A 17,413-nucleotide genomic window follows, 5' to 3' on the forward strand; every position below is an offset into this window, starting at 1 on the left:
CGCGGACTACGTGCAGCCCACGGGCGACTACCGCCGGACACTCGTCCAGTAGATCGAAATGCGACAAGAATTTCCGCAGAGCAATCCTCTAAGTCGTAACTAAACACTGATTATCGTTTCACGTAGACGAGAAGCCGGTAGTGGAATGCAGTTTCATTACGGAGTTCGAAGACCACATCTTCGTGTCGGTGGACGCCGAAGCATTCCTGTTCCTCCACGACCTCATCTCCTCCTACCTCAAAGAGAAGGAGCGAGTGGTACGTAATTTCTTTAATTTATTTTAATTTGTTCTAATAAATATTGGCTTAAAAATAATTCAAACAAAAAAATCAGTTCAACGTTACTAAATGTGGTTTGACCAAACTTTTGCACCCACATATGACGTCACAAATGAGATTAAATGTAACACTACTACTACTACTACTGCGCTGGCGCTAAGACCCCGAAGTGGATCTTGGCCTCCGATAATAAACGTTGCCATTAATTCCGGCGCTGCGCAACACCTTGCCGGAGCTTACGTAGATCCCTTCCACAGCGTCAGACCAGAGGTACTTGGGCCTTCCCGGGCGGCGTCCCTCCGGTACACCCGTTTCACAGGCCGATCCTGCTCCATACGCACTACATACTCGAGCCATCCGAGCCTCTGCGCCTTCATCTCCCCCAGAACATTTGGTTCACCAAAAAGCCTTTTTACATCCTTGTTTCCCGGCCGTGCCAAGAACCAACACCTTTCTGAACTGGTCCCAGTATCTTTCTCGGTACCTTCAACTCAGTCACGAAATTTTTGTCTCTTCTTTCTGTGTAAGCGTCCATGCTTCGCATCCATACAATAAGATCGGTTTGACTTTAGTCTTGTATATCGAAATCTTGGTGCGCCTGCTTAGTAACTTCGTAGAGAGAGCCGGACGTAGGGCTGCACTGCATTGTAAGGTATTTTGTACACGTATTTCGATCACGTCTTCCCTGTAATTGGTGTCTGTTACACTGCAGCCAAGGTGCCGAAATTTGGCCACTCCTTTGTATCTCTTACTTCCCACCAACTAGGTCTTCTCATTTCTGTCGGTCGGTAGTACAGCCTAGCTAGCTGGCTCGCTGACCAAAGTAGTGTGTTTTCCTCCTGCATTTTGGGGGCTACGCAAGAAGCTGACAACCCCTTCATGTAAAAAACCTTATGTTACGAAACCGACAACTACTAACATTAGCTGTGATTAATTAATTCCACATCTGTTGGAATGCGTAGGCCCAGATGCCAGGCAACAGGTCGTGGGGTGAGCCCGGCGCCTCCACCAGCTCGCCCCGCCCGGATCGGCTCACCCAGGACTACCGGGACTACCGCTGCGTCACCTGGCACTTAGAGCCCACCGTCAGGTACCCTACACTTTTCTTACGTAAACTTAACCAACTAATTGACATTAAGTAAACTTAATAACGAAAAACTCTTACAGTGTATGTTAAGTTTTATATACCAACTAGCGACCCGCCCTCGCTTCGCTTCGGAAACATTAAAACACACATGAAACCAAAAAAATAAAATAAAAAAATATTTAAAAAAAGTAGCCTATGTTCATCAGGGACAATGTCGGCTTCTAATGGAAAAAGAATTTTTCAAATCGGTCCAGTAGTTTCGGAGCCTATTCGAAACAAACAAACAAACAAATCTTTCCTCTTTATAATATTATATATAATATATACCAATATTGTATTTCTACTACTCATGCTCACTACTCAAACAGTATTTTTGATTGACGTTACTCATATTTACTGGTGGTAGGACATGTTGTGAGTCCGCACGGATAGGTACCACCACCCTGCCTATATCTGCCGTGAAGCATTAATGCGTTTCGGTTTGAAGGGTGGGGCAGCCGTTGTGTTGTAGATTGAGACTTGGGACTCATGTCACAAGGTGGGCGGTGGCATTTACGTTGTTGACACCAAGGTTCAACCTAAGCGCATTCACCCACCGGAGCAATAAAAAATTGAAGTTTCTGAATGATCGAAATCCCTTCAACAGATTACTATCGTGGGCCGGTAAGTCTATAGAGCCGTACGGCGTGGACTACATCCTGCAGAAGCTCGGGTTCAGCCACGCGCGGACCACCATACCCAAGTGGCTGCAGCGGGGCACCCTGGACCCCCTCGACAAGATACTGTCGCTCGTGCTGCTGCGGCTCGTCGCCATCATGCCGCACAAGACTTGAGCCCGTTTCGTTTAACGCCATCTAACGGGCTATGTAGGAGTTAAATGTTAAGTCGACAGTAGCGACATGTGTTAGAAGTTTCCTGTAAATGCCCAATCCAAAAGTACAGTTTTAGCGAACAAAACAACTTTATTACATTGAACATTAGTTTGTTCAGAATGACTTGATCTCAGTTCGACAAGTGCAAGTTGCTTCGTTCGGTTGTAACGCGTCTCGTCTGTCAGCACGGGTTGCGTCACTATGTAGCGGAGGGAGCGGGATAGAGACATATGCTACCTCGCTCCGACTGTCCACTTTGTTTCAACATTCCCGAAAATTAAATAAATACGATATTATAGTATAACACGATTGATTTAATTAAGAATTATTATTATTATTATTAGTATTATATGTAATGCTATTATTTGTATGAAACAGGCCTCAATTGGAGAGTGAATTAAAATTAAAATGCAGGGAGTAATACAACCGTTCTCCGCTGAAACGATAGGTTTTGTGCCCACTACTCACGTGCTCGGAAAACTATTCTTTGCTAAGACAATCATAAATCGTGCGTGATTTCATGAACCGACAAACCGGTCGGTCGACGCGCCGTCGTGTCTAGCGTTACATTGCGGGCCGTCAATATACTCTATCACGTAATATTAAGGCTCATTTTCTTTTGATGCGTGAGTGTTAGTAATTTATTGATTCTTAATTAAAACTAAATTTACGATTTATCCTCGCATTGTTTATCGGTAAAATCCGTGACGCCGAAAGCTGTGAAGAAACGGATCGGATATAACACATTATATAGTTGTTGCAAAGTATGATCGCTTTTTTTTTCTTTTCTAAGGTATTGGTCTAGAGAGACTTTATGACTATATCAGCGTAACTTTAACTAGTAGGTGAGCTCACGGGGCTCAAACCTGAAGACGTTGCTAACACGAACCCTAGCAAGAGCCGTGCTTCACAGAATCGACCACCGGATCGGAAACGCGACCCACTGAGAAGATCCGGCGAGAAACTCAGTGGGCTGTGTCTGGGGGTTAGTTTACTCGCTGAACCCTTCGTCGCAAGCGACGGGTTCGACGAGAACGATGATCGGTGTACGAGCGTGCGTGGCCTTTATTTGTAGTTGTAATCATAAACATACATTTTGGTAAGTGTGTGTACCCTCTGCTCTCACGCCTACATTGACGCGTGTACATATTGGTCACCCACACAACTAAGGGCGGCGCGCAGTCGCACTGCAACAACTATACAATAAAACGCGAAATCAAATCGTAAAAGTAGTTTTTAATTGTGTCTATGAGTCGCGGAACCGAAGTGAACGTTCGCATCGGCTGCGGTTTCCTTACACCCTGTATTTGTCTGGCAGCTTCATATTAGTACAAAACATCAACGAAATTGTGTTTTGAACACGAAATATAAATGTAATGTATAAGTTGGTAATTTAATATAATATATTTCATTTTTATTATCAATACCTCCTCACTCATGACAAAAGGCTCCTGATAAAGGCAGGCCAAGTGCGACCGCCCAACAATGCGTCCATGCATACGCTCCAAGACATTTACCTCCCTTTTCTAATAGCTGGGCACAGTGAAATACAAGACTGTCTCATTAGTTTAATCGTTACAATATTTAGGGTAGGCAGCGGCTTGGCTCTGCCCCTGGCATTGCTGAAGTCCATGGGCGACGGTAACCACTCACCATCAGGTGGGCCGTATGCTCGTCTGCGTACAAGGGGAATAAAAAAAAAATTCTTAAATTGTCTGTTAGAAAATACAACACTTCTATGTGTGCGCAATACAATAAATTATTTCAGTTGACTACCCGCAATTATATTTAATATTAAAGTATTAACTTCAAATCAATTCTTTGATTATTCTCACGAGAAATGTATTGGACAATCTTTTTATGTAAATTTTTCAGATAAACACCTAAATAAATACTCTGTTATATGACAGGTTTCGTTACGTTGTTTTGTGTTAAAGTAAGAATATAAAAAAATTATGCAAATTTATTATTGTGAAATTATATTGAAATTATTCATATTTTTGTGTTACAATAAATTTGTTAGCTGGGTTAAGAACGTGGTGTAATAAAGGGATGTATCTAGGTTTATTTTTTGTGTTGGACCAAAAATGTATAAAAAGTAATAATATTATAGTGCAATTGATGTTCTGTAATGTCGCTGAACTAAGTAACTAATTAGTCGTGGCTTATAGAGCAACCAAAAGCTGATGTTAGATTATATTTCATTAGGTAGGTTCTACTACATATGCTATTCTATACCAATCAAATATACGGCTTTTTTTTTCACTTTACTTCCTTTCCAAAAAAGACGTTGAATCGTAGCGCTGTCACCAAACCAACAAAGACATTTAAAATTACTAATCTCAGTGTTACGATGACTCTTCGACACAGATGATGTTAGAAACAACAAACATTAAACTCAATTATCATTACAATACCAAATACCACTATTGGAGTGTCGTTTAAGATTATTGCAGATGTCTATCTAATAAAACAAGAAAGTATTGTACACTGTAAACTCAGTACAATTACTGAGTTCGTAATGTGCTCGTAAAGTTTAGCCGTGTACCGATTATGTAATCTTAAATACTTAAAAAAAATGGCGCTCTATACATACTGATTTTAATTATACATTTCCCGAAATAATGTTTCCCATTAATATTTCCTAAAACATTTGTATTCAATTAATAGTTTAATAAGTATTCATAAATATTATAATACTCTAAAAAAATTATGACAATCGCTTAAAAAACATTATACCTGTGTTACCAAAAAAAAAAAAAAACGAAAATATATCGAAGTTGCCACACTTGCCCGTGTCCGTGTCAAATTAAAATCGATTATTTAATTTTAAGTTGCTACAATATTGAACTGATTTTGTATGATTAAATTGATATATTTCAATTCGGCTTTATTATCGAGCTGTGGTTTGTACATAATGTATGTGATATGTAATAAATTATTATTAGAAATTATGTTTTATATTTTTCGTGATACTGTCACAAGTTTGCACGCGCCGTTAGTGATGGATTCATAATGTTGTCTTCAATCAATTAGGAAGAGTTTCTCACTACGACACAAAGATCATTGCCCGAGCCATTCTGACAGCCACGCAGACAGAAATAGACAAACAATAATTTTTTACACGATTGAAGATTAAATAAGTTGATAAAAAAAAACACAATACCGTAGCAAAATAACATTTAATTTAAAAAAAATATGTATTTCAAACTTAAAATGATATGCGATTAAACGAGTTTATAGAACATACATGCGCAATATACAATATCATGGTAATTCCAATCATAACACAAAAAGAGATAATAGAAAAACTAGCTTTTAAAAGGGTATTTGAATTTAAAAATTAAGTCCAGTACAGATCCGGTATAACTTGCATATACAGTGATAAATTCGGACGTCGCAGCCTGTCTAATAACTTGCGAAGTCGTCTGTCTAAATGGCGAATCACTTGATTTTGATGGTGAAGGACAACCCATAAAATATTTAAGTTAAGAATTGAGTTATAGACCAGAAAGCTTGTTGAGAGACAGAAAAATGCCTTATTGCTGATTGAGTTTCTAATAATTTAGCAACAGACAAATACCCTATTTACCAAAAATAAAGGACAATGCAAATTAACACCGCACAGAATATGGCGAATTATAAAAAAAAGAGTAATAAAATAAATTAAACAAAAAATTACAATTTTAGTATTTACCTACTTAACGTTTATAGAATATAACAGAATCCTATTTATTTTACAGTTTTATTACACATTTATAATAACAAAATGTTTAAAACACATTTTTAAATCATATTACATAAAAATAGTTTATAAGTGCATTAGGTGGTAATAAATGCAATCATAAAGCTGCAATGTATTACTGGCCTTTAAATATGCACTTAATGTTAAAAAAATAACGCGCTGCCAAAATTGTTGTCAGCAACAGCGATATGAGAATGAATTTTTAAAATATAATGCGATTCGTTATACAAAAGACAAGATTGCAAACGATTGAAAAACGCATTATTGAACTTGTCGATTTTAAAGAAAGAACAAAAATAAGACATGTATTTATGAATGAGCTGTAGAGGGTATTTACATATTCACTTATACATACAAATTTCATAACAGATCGATAGAAACACGTAGTATAAAGAAAATGAATGTTTTCCTCGCCTAATTCTTTTAATTCTTTTAATTCAATTTAGATACTGTTTAATTTGCTGGTAACATTTAAAAGAAACAATAAAACAATTTTTAGAGAATGATGGATTGTGTTTTTGAACATTGGACCTTATAACAAAATAAATCAGTAAAGTGTTGTATATTTACAAAACATTACAGCATGATAAGCCAATATATATTATTTTGTGTTTACAAACTTCAGGTGTTCATATTAAAACTAAAAGTCTTGCTTAGCGTCTTCAAACATTTAACTTTTTTTTTTTTTTTTTTTAAGCTGAAAAGAACAGATACTACACTTTGATCTTAGCCAAAAGGCCGAGAAGCGATAACATTTAACACCATCGGGACCACAGACAATTGTGCTCTACAAGCGCTGCTTGCTATCTTTGTACCGTAAAAAGCTGAACCATAAACAATATGCTTAAAGTTAATTAATCGAGAAATTCTGTGTGAAATCATATTCGATGGTGGGTATAACTGTTTGTACGAATTTCAGGAATACTATGAGGTAGGAGTGGACGCCCATCTCGCCGCCGCTCTCCGTTACCGTCTCTATTATCTTCTTCATGACGTCCGCGTGCCTGGTACGGAAACAATTCATCAATGATCGGCCCTCGCAGAAAGATAATCCAATTAATATTATAAACTCATTTTTATTAATAATTATTCTAGAAATTTTTATTGTTAAACTGAAAACTGAAAATAACTTATATTATACTAAACACTAAGAATATGATAAGTTTGAGCACACATACCTGCAAGGGTGTACAGAAGCCATGCTGGGTCCAGAGAGATGAGGGTGAGATTCCATCGTGACAGTCTTTTTAGCGTGATCTTGGGACACGTCTTCGTACATCTGTTCCACAGTCAGGAGTGACCGGTTCTAGGAGAAAAACCTCATTTTAAATAAATGTTTATAAGCTCTTTCAAATGATCTTTGACTGTCATGTAAATTTAATTTACAAAATGCTAAAATGTATTTTAAGGAAACATAATCAATATCAACCCGGGTGTTATGTCACCAGGTTTTCAAATCACTCAGGAGTTCACTTTTCACCAAATGTCACAACCTAGTCAGTTCTTAGTGGAATAACAAAAGTAATGGATAATAATTAAAATCAGTCACCTCATCATATCCGATGAGCCACAGCCTCGGAGTTTGGTAATACTTGTCATAAGTGATGTGTAGGTCGTAAGTTCGAGTCCGGACGATCTCATCACCTTCTCCTTGCTTCTGTTTCTTATCGGCTTTGAGTTTTAGCTCTGTACGCTGGGCTAGATCTGTTGACTGATCATTTATTATTGATATTGTTAAATTTAATATTGCATTACTAATTAGCTGATAGGAGTTTGATAAATTCTTGTTCTTTATTATACACAGAAAAATCACAACAAAAGCGTAATTGTAATGGTGTAACAGGCGAGCGTAACTCAAACATGAGTTACATTTTATTGAGAAAAGTGATTAATTTGCCTATGTTGATTCTGATCTCTTTAACCCTGCATATGATATATGTAAGTCATTGAGAAAAGAGCTTTATGATTTGACATATACATCGAGGGTAATTGCAAAGTAAAATCTTTCACTGGGCTCACTTCTTAGTTAGTCTGACAGTAATGTAAGCACTTGGCGTTTGGCTAGTTTATAAAACAGAACTTACCGGATCTACTTCATCTAAAAGACCAGATTCTTGGAACTGCTCCATGTCCTCAGCCTCGCCCTCATCATCTTCGTCTTCATCATCATCACCACCGTCGGCAGCTCCATCGTCACTGTCGCCAGTGTCAGCTGCTTCGAGGGTCATCTCACAGACCTATTTATAGTTTTTAATTTACAAAGGATTAAACAGTATTATTGTTTTACTTTCCTACCTGTCAATTGGTTTTAAAGTATGGGCATGCATGTTAAGGATATCTGCAGATAATCAGGTGAGAAATTGGTCTATGTAAATAAGCAATTGAACCTGCTGACCTTTTCCTCGAGTGCAGGGGAGCCTGCATTGTCATAGTGATGAGTATCAACCCAGCCACCATCTGCATCGTTTTCATCTTCTATCACTTTCTCTTTATCTTCACAGTATTCAATCTAGAAAGAAATTAAACATTAACCCAATTAATATCTAGTGGGTTGGATGGCCAGTTTGCACTTTACATACATGCATAGCTGAATGTTTTCTTTAATATGTGTATTTTTTATTCTAATTTCTAATGTATTTTTTTTTCTTTAAATAAATACCAAGAAATTTTTCAAATATCGAGTACTATTTTTTAAAATTAATTATGCTACTTATTTTAAGTGATCTCCGCTACCATGATGAAGTACAACCCAACAAGCAGGAAATTCTCTATTATTTGATGTCTCTAAATTGCGCCTATTTTTCGTGATAGTATAACAGCAGTATAAAAGAAAATGTTGAGCTGGCACGGATATTTTACCACAAAGCAGTCTATATAAAACCTTCACAAACCAGAATAAAATCTTTAGTATCTAATATAATGGAGCTTTGTTAGGCAATCTAGGAATTTAGGTGTAAGTGGGAATCGTTGGAATCTAATACTTTATCACTGTTATGGTAACAGCATACAATTGAAACTGCAAAATGAGTTAATTTGGTAATTATACTATTTGGGTTATAGGGTTGCAAGTTTACTAAGTGTCCAGCAATAGATTATGTGATTATTAATTTTATTAAAAAAAATACCTTTATAATTTAACAAATTTGAAGTACAATTCAATACAACTTTACTGCCTGTTACAAGCTCAAGTAACCATAATCAAAACTCCTTAGTAAGTACTTGTTCTCAGCCGTGTGGAGACATCCACAGAGAAACTTTCAGCTTATATAAAACAAAAAAGGTCTAGGCATCACAAGATCATGCTCTAGATTATTACTTTATCCAGATAGTTTTGTGTTTACACATGTGTAAAAGTAAAAAATTATTTTACAAAGTGTTAGAAAGACATTAGTCATTAGACAAAGAAATTTCAAATTAAATAAACACAATTCAACACTTCAGTTGTGCTTGACTATGATAACTTTAGTCATCTTGGGCGATGGTTGTAATTATAATGTCTTTCCAAATACAAATGGACACAAAGAAAGTTTTTATTTAAGACGAACACAAAATATACAAAGAAGGTGAAAGTAACAAGAAATAGATAGTCCAAGCAACACAAGCGGTACACGAAACAAAAAGTAATAATTAAAAGGCGTAGTACAGAAAGAATAACACGGGATGCATGCTCGCATATCAGATTTCGACTGGTGGCGGTGGATCGGTAAAAATGCAACGACCGGTTCGTCTATGCACCGATGTACTAGCGAAATATTATCGTCGCCGCTATACTGCAGTTATCGCCCGACTTTAGTTGTGGATTTAATTTTGTTTAGTGTAAATAATGTTTTGTATGATTGTGTGATAAATGAATGTGTTGATATAAAATAAAGTAAGTATGTATGTGTTGTTGTGTAGTGTAATTATAATAAAATATTATAAAATAAATAAATACATGTGAGTCACCCACAATAACTACAAAAATTTTGAAATAGCTATTGCAAAATGACAACTTCTTGCGGAGGTTGTCATAAAAACTGAAGAAGCCGTGATATCTATTGTAACTTACAAAAATTGTTTTAGCTTACTTGTTTACATCGTCTGTAGCATGGCACATTTCGAGTTATAAGGAATTGTTTGTCTGCAGGAAGGTAAGGCCTAATCTTAGCTTCCTCTCCCTTTGCCCACTGCCAGGTAGGGCAGTGGTGTACCAGGTGGTCACCAGCAGCTACAAACTCTTCAGGAGTCAGTACACCAGTTTCTTGAAATTTCGATTCCTAGAAATAAGTGAAGTTAATATAAATAAGCCTTTGGTTTGTTTTCAAATTTCTTAGTAACCTAATTGACTTGCAAATGATCCTCAAATCCCCATATTCTGGAATTACCGTTCAAATTGTGAGACACTCACTACAGAATATTACATTTTAAATAAATATGAAGCATAGAAATAAATATTTATTTTTACAGGGTAAAAAGATTATCAATATGTTCGGTCAGTCACCGATTCATATATATAATGAGTAATTTCAATATGTATGTAATTAATAATGATCGTGATAAACGTACCTTCAACACCGGTGTCAAGTAACCGGCCACGCCAAGAGCAGTTCCCTTTACTGTGTTTATTACACTTTGCATTGTGATGTCCCTAATAGGATTATGGGTTGTTAAAAAAACTATGAGCTGTCTTTTACACTATCTACTACGTATACCTAGCAATTGCCGGCCCACAAAAGAACTTATCAATTTGACCAAATTTGACAATTCAATTTGATTTGATTTAATTCTTTGTTCAAGTGTTTTCTCGTTCGGTGGTTACCGTTCTCGAATATATTAAGTGTATAATCTATGGTTACCGTATGTACCATAGATTTTAAACCATGGAGTTAATAAGTATAGTAACTCTATGTTTTAAACTTAATCTCTGTCTGTAATTTTAATTCAGTTTAAGCAGTGACACTTTTGCTGCAGGGATCTCGAACATTGTACCTATGCGTGTGTTGCCTGTGGTATTCGTATCGTTAGGTTTTCGCTCATGTCATGTCATGCGGCCCGTACACACGTTAACTCTCTCCAGGTCATCCAATCTTGTTTCTGCAGGATAGCCGTCAGAGCGTCGTGGTATGTGAGGAATGTAAATCTTCACGACGATCTAAATTTAGTACCGATTCGTAAATATCTTATGGAAGCGTCAGAAGGTCAGAGCGTTATTCAACAAAACGGTGCCACACGCAAGTAGATTATGCGAAGCCTACTCTAGTAGGACTAGTGGTAGCAAATTCTTTCAGGTCGAGTTTGTGAGCTTACCTAGCCGTCGGGAATAGCTTCTTAAGCTACCAACGAATAAATAGAGAAAAAAAATCATTTGCTTGAAAAATTGTAGCGAGATATGACTTTAGTCTTTTCTATAAAGACTTTTAATCCCTTTGGCTTTGTTACTAGGTCTTTTTTATAATACTAAGTAAATGTACTTTCTAACTTTTTCAGTACCTAAATTATTTCGAAATATACTGTGTGGTCGGATGTTTTTGCCTTTCTTAACCTGGAAAAACTTAAGTGCCACTGAATCATCATGAACGATGTCAAACATTCAATGTCAAAATTGTCAAACAATCCATAATTCCATTTATTCTGCATTGCAAATCTACCAATTTCTCGTAATAAACCTTACACGGTACACCTATTTTTCTTTTTGTAAACGTTAAATATCTAATCAAAGTTATCATTTATAGTAACCGGCTACAATGGAAGACGTATTAGACGAGATTGTTTCATCGGAAGATTTGCAAGTAACGATTAAAACTTTGTTGTTGATAGTGACTCACAAATAAATTTACAATTGTTCATAAATCTTTGTTTGTTTTTTTTTTTGTAGAAATTCGAGAGGGTCTTTCATGAACAATTGCATCAAGGGAACGTTTCCCACAAAGCCCAGTTTGAATACGCATGGTGTTTAGTGCGCAGCAAGTATCCAACGGATATACGAAAGGTACATTTATTTACAAATACATAGTATAAAAACTGACGTCAATTTTACAGATCTCATTACAGTGGTATGTCAGAATATTATGCATATCATCAACTTGACTTGTTTTTGCCAAATTTGCTAAACAAAGCCATATTTATATATTTAAACATTAAGATATCTAAATATTTAATACAAATATACTTAATATAGAATACTATAGTCGGATTTTTTATTAGACGAAGTCAACTGACGTTTACTGTGTTGTCAGTTTTTGATGAAATAAAAATAATGTTGTGACAAAGTGAACGATTGAAAAAACTCCTGAATTAATAAAATTGCCTCGATTGTCTAGTGAACAGTTGGTGTGCCGAATTGCCGATATCGGGTACGGGTTTCGAATTTTAGGCGTGCTTTGTACATACCAACGAGTTTTCGACGAAATATTATGTTCCTATAGTATCTACCTGTACTGAATACCGAGTGTTTTAATTAAGAAAAACACTGCGAGGAAGCTTGTAAGACTGTCATATTTCCAATACATCATGTAGTTGAAATTATAGATGTATAAAATATAACAATTATAGGTAGGTAATGAAAATAAAAAAAGCTGATTGTAGTTACATACTATTAGCAACATATATTGGAGCACTTTAATACAATTTTATTGTAAAATATAAATAATACTCTTTTATAGTTTGAAATTAATGATTAACTCTTCACACTCATTGTTCATTTGTGATTGAACGAGAACTGAACGCATCACTATTACTTTAAATATAGCAACATTATTTCACAAAGTGACATTAGCTACTGTCAGCTAGCTTCGTCTAATTAAAAATCCGACTATAGCACTGAATATCACTACATTAGAAGAAACGATTGTTGTTTCTGATATTTTTAAACCATTCATTTCATTTCCTGTTAGTTAAGTGTTTTTATTATTTTGAATGTGTATTCCAATGGACACATGAGATTGATAATTAAAAATAAATGGAACTCATCATGGCTTAAAGGATGAGTCTGCAGTGTACATGTTTCAAGGGATGTTACAATTTTAGTGTTAAAGTCTCATAGGCATGTGCAAGTTTTTTAAGGACTGACTTCCAAGGCAAAGAAATTATATTACATATTTAACTAAAAACCAATTATTATTCCACAACTTGCTTAATAACTACTGGTAACAGGGAATACTGTGTATAATTAATGTTCACACTGGTAGTCAACACTATTTTGTCTATTACTGCCACATAATAGTCATGTTTTCTGGTTTGAAAGGTGAGACAACCCTTACACAAAATAATTGAGACTTATCTTAAAGTCAGGATGGCAAAGTTTACATTATGATATATATTTACCAGTCTGAGCATAGTTGGAATAGCCCCTTGGGCTACCAATGATTAGGGAAAACATTTAAGAAAACAATTACCTCCTTTCGGACTTTTGTTAATAAGATAATGAATTCAAATCATTAATTTTTTTATTGTTTTGTCTTAAGTTTTAATCTTTTAAGCATCAAGTAAAAGCAGAAAAGAATGTATAATTTACTTGACAGCTGGAACTACAAAGCACGCTTAAACATTTCAAGTCTTCAGAAGTTCTAAGATGAGTATACTTTACAGGGAATCTTACTTCTTAAAGAATTGTTCAACTCTCATCCTGAAGGCAAACGTGACTACCTTTTCTACCTTGCCATTGGTAATGCCAGAATAAAGGAGTACAATAAGGCTTTGCATTATGTGAAATCATTCCTCGAGATTGAACCCGCTAATCAGCAAGTATTGGCATTAGAGGTAAGATCAGCTATAATAACATAAGTTCGAATGGCAGAATAGTAGAGTAGATACATGAGAAATCTTACATTTGAAGATAAATAATGACATTAGTCAGTTTGGCAATAAGTCTGAAGATATGAGTATGTATATGTGTTTTTTTTTGGGCTGTCCGCTGAACTTCATATGAGATTGTGGTAGGGCCAAACGAGTCCCCTAGCATATTTCACCCCTCGTTTGATCTCCGCCTGGAGTCAGACCCAGTCAGAATAGGGAGGTACTAGTGATGAACAATACAAGAATGGCCAGGCCACCCTTAGGACGTCTGACCGAAAGGTTGCCGAGGCGACAGCCGACAACTTTACGTCGGCCCCGCTCAGAGCCGCTGATGACACGGAATATCCTGTTAAACCAAAACTGGCCTACTGGGTTGGGAGGGGATACACCAACAACCATAAATACTGTCCCACAGCAGTTCTGTAGAACTATTGTCTTAAAGCAAAATATATCACAATAAATAATATATAATCGTATATAAGCCCTTAATACTGGTTCAAGAAATAGTGAGTAGTGAACCTTTTTTGACAAAGAAAAAAAATTGAAAAAGAAATTTGGTAAAAGTTAATGTAGTAAATTTCTCTCCAGCTACGCATTAAGCCCTCACCTCAAGCTTCTACTATTTAGGTATTTCTAGTTATCCTAAGTGCTCTTCTGGCGGTCCACTCACCACTCATCATTCCATTAACCATAGTTATTAAATGCTACTTGTTCATAACCAATCAGCAATAAAAAAAAACTATTAAATTTTGAAAAAAATATTTTATTCATTCTAGCGTCAAATCAATAAACGTATGGAAAAAGAAGGTTTAATTGGAATGGCGGTGGCAGGAGGAGCTGTCCTTGCCCTTGGAGGGCTCGTGGGACTTGGAATCGCACTTGCTTCAAAGAAATAGCATTTAGCCTTGCTGTGAGTAGTTTGGACAACTTAAATGTGTGAGAGTAAATATTGCCTATTAAAAATTTAAGGTTGAGACTTTAATAATATTTAATCGTGAGCTTATCTCTTTATTTATTTAACAAATCATATCTAATGTTCTAGGTACAATTAATCAAATTATGTATTTGTACTAAACACAAATTCTACATTCAACGCTATTGGAATTTTTGGCAACTTTTTGGTATTTCTGTAGATGGGCATCCAAGTTCACAGCACATATTGTATTCTGTGGTTCCCAGAGACGCCACAACATAAATACTGCCACTCACTGTGACATGTGGTTAAAGTTTCAATTGTATACAACACTAGAACATGTGTTGTATACAACACTAGGCAAAGTAGACCCTTGCCTACTTTGCCTAGTGTATTCACAGCTTTAGGCAGCTAGAATGTTGTGTATCTCCAGCTATGACGACCCATGTAATTGTAATGTTTTGATATTTTTTATTTAAATCGATTTATATTATTTACAGAATGAATGCTGCTCTAGGTGTTCATTATCTCTTTAAGAGGAAGCAAATCAAAGAGGACTAAAACTTCATATGAATTTAATTAGAAATCATCCTATATCTCGCTGTGCAATGTATGTTATTTTGTTTTTGTCTATTAAATTAATAAAATAATAAACATCTAAAAATGCTTCTAGTTTGATAGTTCAGGTATCTAAAGAGTGTTGAGTTTATAGTTCGAATGAAATATGTGATATTATTTTTTCTAGATTTAGGTACAATGTAATTAGTAATGTTATAAGCAACAAAACGATTCCATTAGAATAAATTTATATTTTTTTGTTTTGGTTCCATCGTTTCCATATTTTACCACACTCAATAATCAATTGTCGAGAGACTTACGTGAGGACACAGCGCATAAAAATATTGGCCAGCATACTTTTGGATCTGTGAATGAATTTGTATATCTTGGTTCTCTGATAACGAATAATAATAATATAACAGCAGAAATAGTTAAGAGAATACTGTCGGCGAATAAATGCTACTTCGGCCTGCTTAAATATTTCTGTTCCAAAATTCTGTCACGAAATATCAAAATTCTTTTATACAAGACCCTACTGAGACCCATTCTTATTTATGGCTCAGAGACATGGGTACTCAGCAAAAAAGATGAGAACCGTCTACTTGTGTTCGAGCGTAAGATTCTAAGACGGATATTCGGTGCTGTGCGGGAAAACCAGATATGGAGGACGCGCTATAACCACGAGTTGTATGATGTTTACAAAGATCCTAACATCATAACAACTATAAAGATTGGACGCCTACGATGGGCAGGACATGTGGTTCGAATGGAGAGTACCAGAATGCCAAGACAATTGCTCTATGGCAAACCAGAGGGCCGCAGAAGTCGTGGCAGACCCAAACTTCGATGGTTGGATGGCGTGGAGCGCGACCTCAAAAATATCGGCGTCAAGAACTGGAAGGAGAAAGCCCTGAACAGAGCAGTCTGGAGAGACATACTGGACCAGGCTAAGGCCCACCCTGGGCTGTAAGGCCTAAGATGATGATGATGATGATGAATAATCAATTGTGACGATTTGATCAATAAAAATGGTCTTTCGCCATCTTCGTTGATGAAATACAAAAAATAATTATGTTAATACTTCACTGGTGGTAGGACCTCTTGTGAGTCCGCGCGGGTAGGTACCACCACCCTGCCTATTTCTGTCGTGAAGCAGTAATGCGTTTCGGTTTGAAGGGTGGGGCAGCTGTTGTAACTATAGTGAGATCTTAGAACTTATATCTCAAGGTGGGTGGTGGGTGCATTTACGTTGTAGATGTCTATCGGCTCCAGTAACCACTTAACACCAGATGGGCCGTGAGCTCGTCCACAACATAGACTATGACAGTGATCGTTGAGAGCGTTAAGTACCTGCAGCGTGGAGGAGAGGTGTCGGCTGGAGCACGTCCAACCATCTAAATAATAAAATAAAAAATATATATTTTAATATTTAGTAGATACGGACCTAGATTTTCCGTGAAACAGGAGTCTGGTTTAAAATTTCACCAATGTGAAACAATTTGATCGTACGAAAATAATTTAATTTGAAAATGTGCACAGTTTTAGAGAAATCCGCAACTTGTAGACATCAGTGTGCTTAGTGCGAGTTTTTTTCTCGATAGCGTAAAAGCCAACTCAAATTTGTATGCAGTTGGATCAGCGCCCCTAGCGGCAAACGTAGGCAAACTTTCCAACTCCATACAAATTTGTGTTAACTTTTACGCTATCGAGAACGTTAAAAAACTCGCACTAAGCACACAGTTTATTGACTATGGTGATATTTGATAGGCAGATGTCATTAGCGTTCCTGTTCTTATTTTGAACGTAACTGTCAGCATTGATTACAAGTTCTGCTGTCAGCATTATTAAATGAAATAAAACTTGCCAGTTTTATTAATACAGACAAATTGTAGTGTAGGCAGTTAAATTTTCAGTATTTTATTTTAGAGAGGCGTCCAGCATGTTATTTGTTCATGATTACAATGGCATACAAGGCTATATGTCGTCTTTCGAAAAACCGATAGTTTCCTTGTGCAGTTTTAGAGATTTAATATACTTATAATGATAAATGAGTCGACTATTATCAAAGGCGGCAATCTGACTTTTGGACAATGATTGGTAAATCAGAAAAACGAATTATTGACTTTGTATTCCATCGGCAGTCACAAAACTCTTCGGAACGACATCTTAGATAAATAACAGGTTAAC

General features: G+C 36.2%; 3 protein-coding genes and 1 pseudogene across 7 annotated transcripts in view; 2 read left to right on the forward strand and 2 right to left on the reverse strand.

The window, feature by feature from the left end:
* Window positions 1–5,188, forward strand: part of LOC101740724 (bridge-like lipid transfer protein family member 1) — a 47,737-nt gene extending 42,549 nt beyond the window's left edge. For all 4 annotated transcript variants that reach the window (XM_062668394.1, XM_062668396.1, XM_062668395.1 and 1 more), the window contains 3 exons: window positions 127–257; window positions 1,241–1,368; window positions 2,012–5,188. In XM_062668394.1, the coding sequence (XP_062524378.1) occupies window positions 127–257; window positions 1,241–1,368; window positions 2,012–2,198 (446 nt within the window). In that variant the 3' untranslated portion in view covers window positions 2,199–5,188. The remainder of the gene's footprint in view (window positions 1–126; window positions 258–1,240; window positions 1,369–2,011) is intronic.
* A 212-nt stretch (window positions 5,189–5,400) lies between these two features.
* LOC100216351 (autophagy related protein Atg3-like protein) lies at window positions 5,401–11,040 on the reverse strand. Of its 2 annotated transcripts, XR_009977094.1 has the most exons (8): window positions 10,528–11,040; window positions 10,050–10,238; window positions 8,378–8,491; window positions 8,067–8,219; window positions 7,532–7,693; window positions 7,161–7,288; window positions 6,745–6,986; window positions 5,401–6,656 (listed from the first exon to the last, which is right to left on the reverse strand). XR_009977094.1 is itself a non-coding variant. In NM_001142489.1 (7 exon segments), coding segments are annotated over 7 exon segments (972 nt in total).
* Window positions 6,624–6,732, reverse strand: LOC119628489 (U2 spliceosomal RNA; annotated as a pseudogene).
* Window positions 11,041–11,524: 484 nt separating the features above from the next.
* On the forward strand, window positions 11,525–15,332 carry LOC101738081 (mitochondrial fission 1 protein). Its single transcript, XM_004925765.5, has 5 exons — window positions 11,525–11,750; window positions 11,837–11,950; window positions 13,549–13,719; window positions 14,532–14,665; window positions 15,169–15,332. The coding sequence occupies exons 1-4, from the start codon at window positions 11,706–11,708 to the stop codon at window positions 14,649–14,651; spliced, it is 450 nt and encodes a 149-aa protein (XP_004925822.1). The 5' UTR covers window positions 11,525–11,705; the 3' UTR covers window positions 14,652–14,665; window positions 15,169–15,332.
* Window positions 15,333–17,413: the final 2,081 nt, after the last annotated feature.

The sequence above is a fragment of the Bombyx mori genome, chromosome 4 (assembly GCF_030269925.1).
Source record: "Bombyx mori chromosome 4, ASM3026992v2".
Taxonomy (NCBI): domain Eukaryota; kingdom Metazoa; phylum Arthropoda; class Insecta; order Lepidoptera; family Bombycidae; genus Bombyx; species Bombyx mori.

Bases quoted from the DNA above. Each gene is read 5' to 3' on its own strand.
- LOC101738081 (XM_004925765.5), top strand. From the start codon at position 11,706: ATGGAAGACGTATTAGACGAGATTGTTTCATCGGAAGATTTGCAA. The intron at 11,951-13,548 runs GTACATTTATTT...TATACTTTACAG, and splicing joins ATCCAACGGATATACGAAAG to GGAATCTTACTTCTTAAAGA. The intron at 13,720-14,531 runs GTAAGATCAGCT...TATTCATTCTAG, and splicing joins AGCAAGTATTGGCATTAGAG to CGTCAAATCAATAAACGTAT.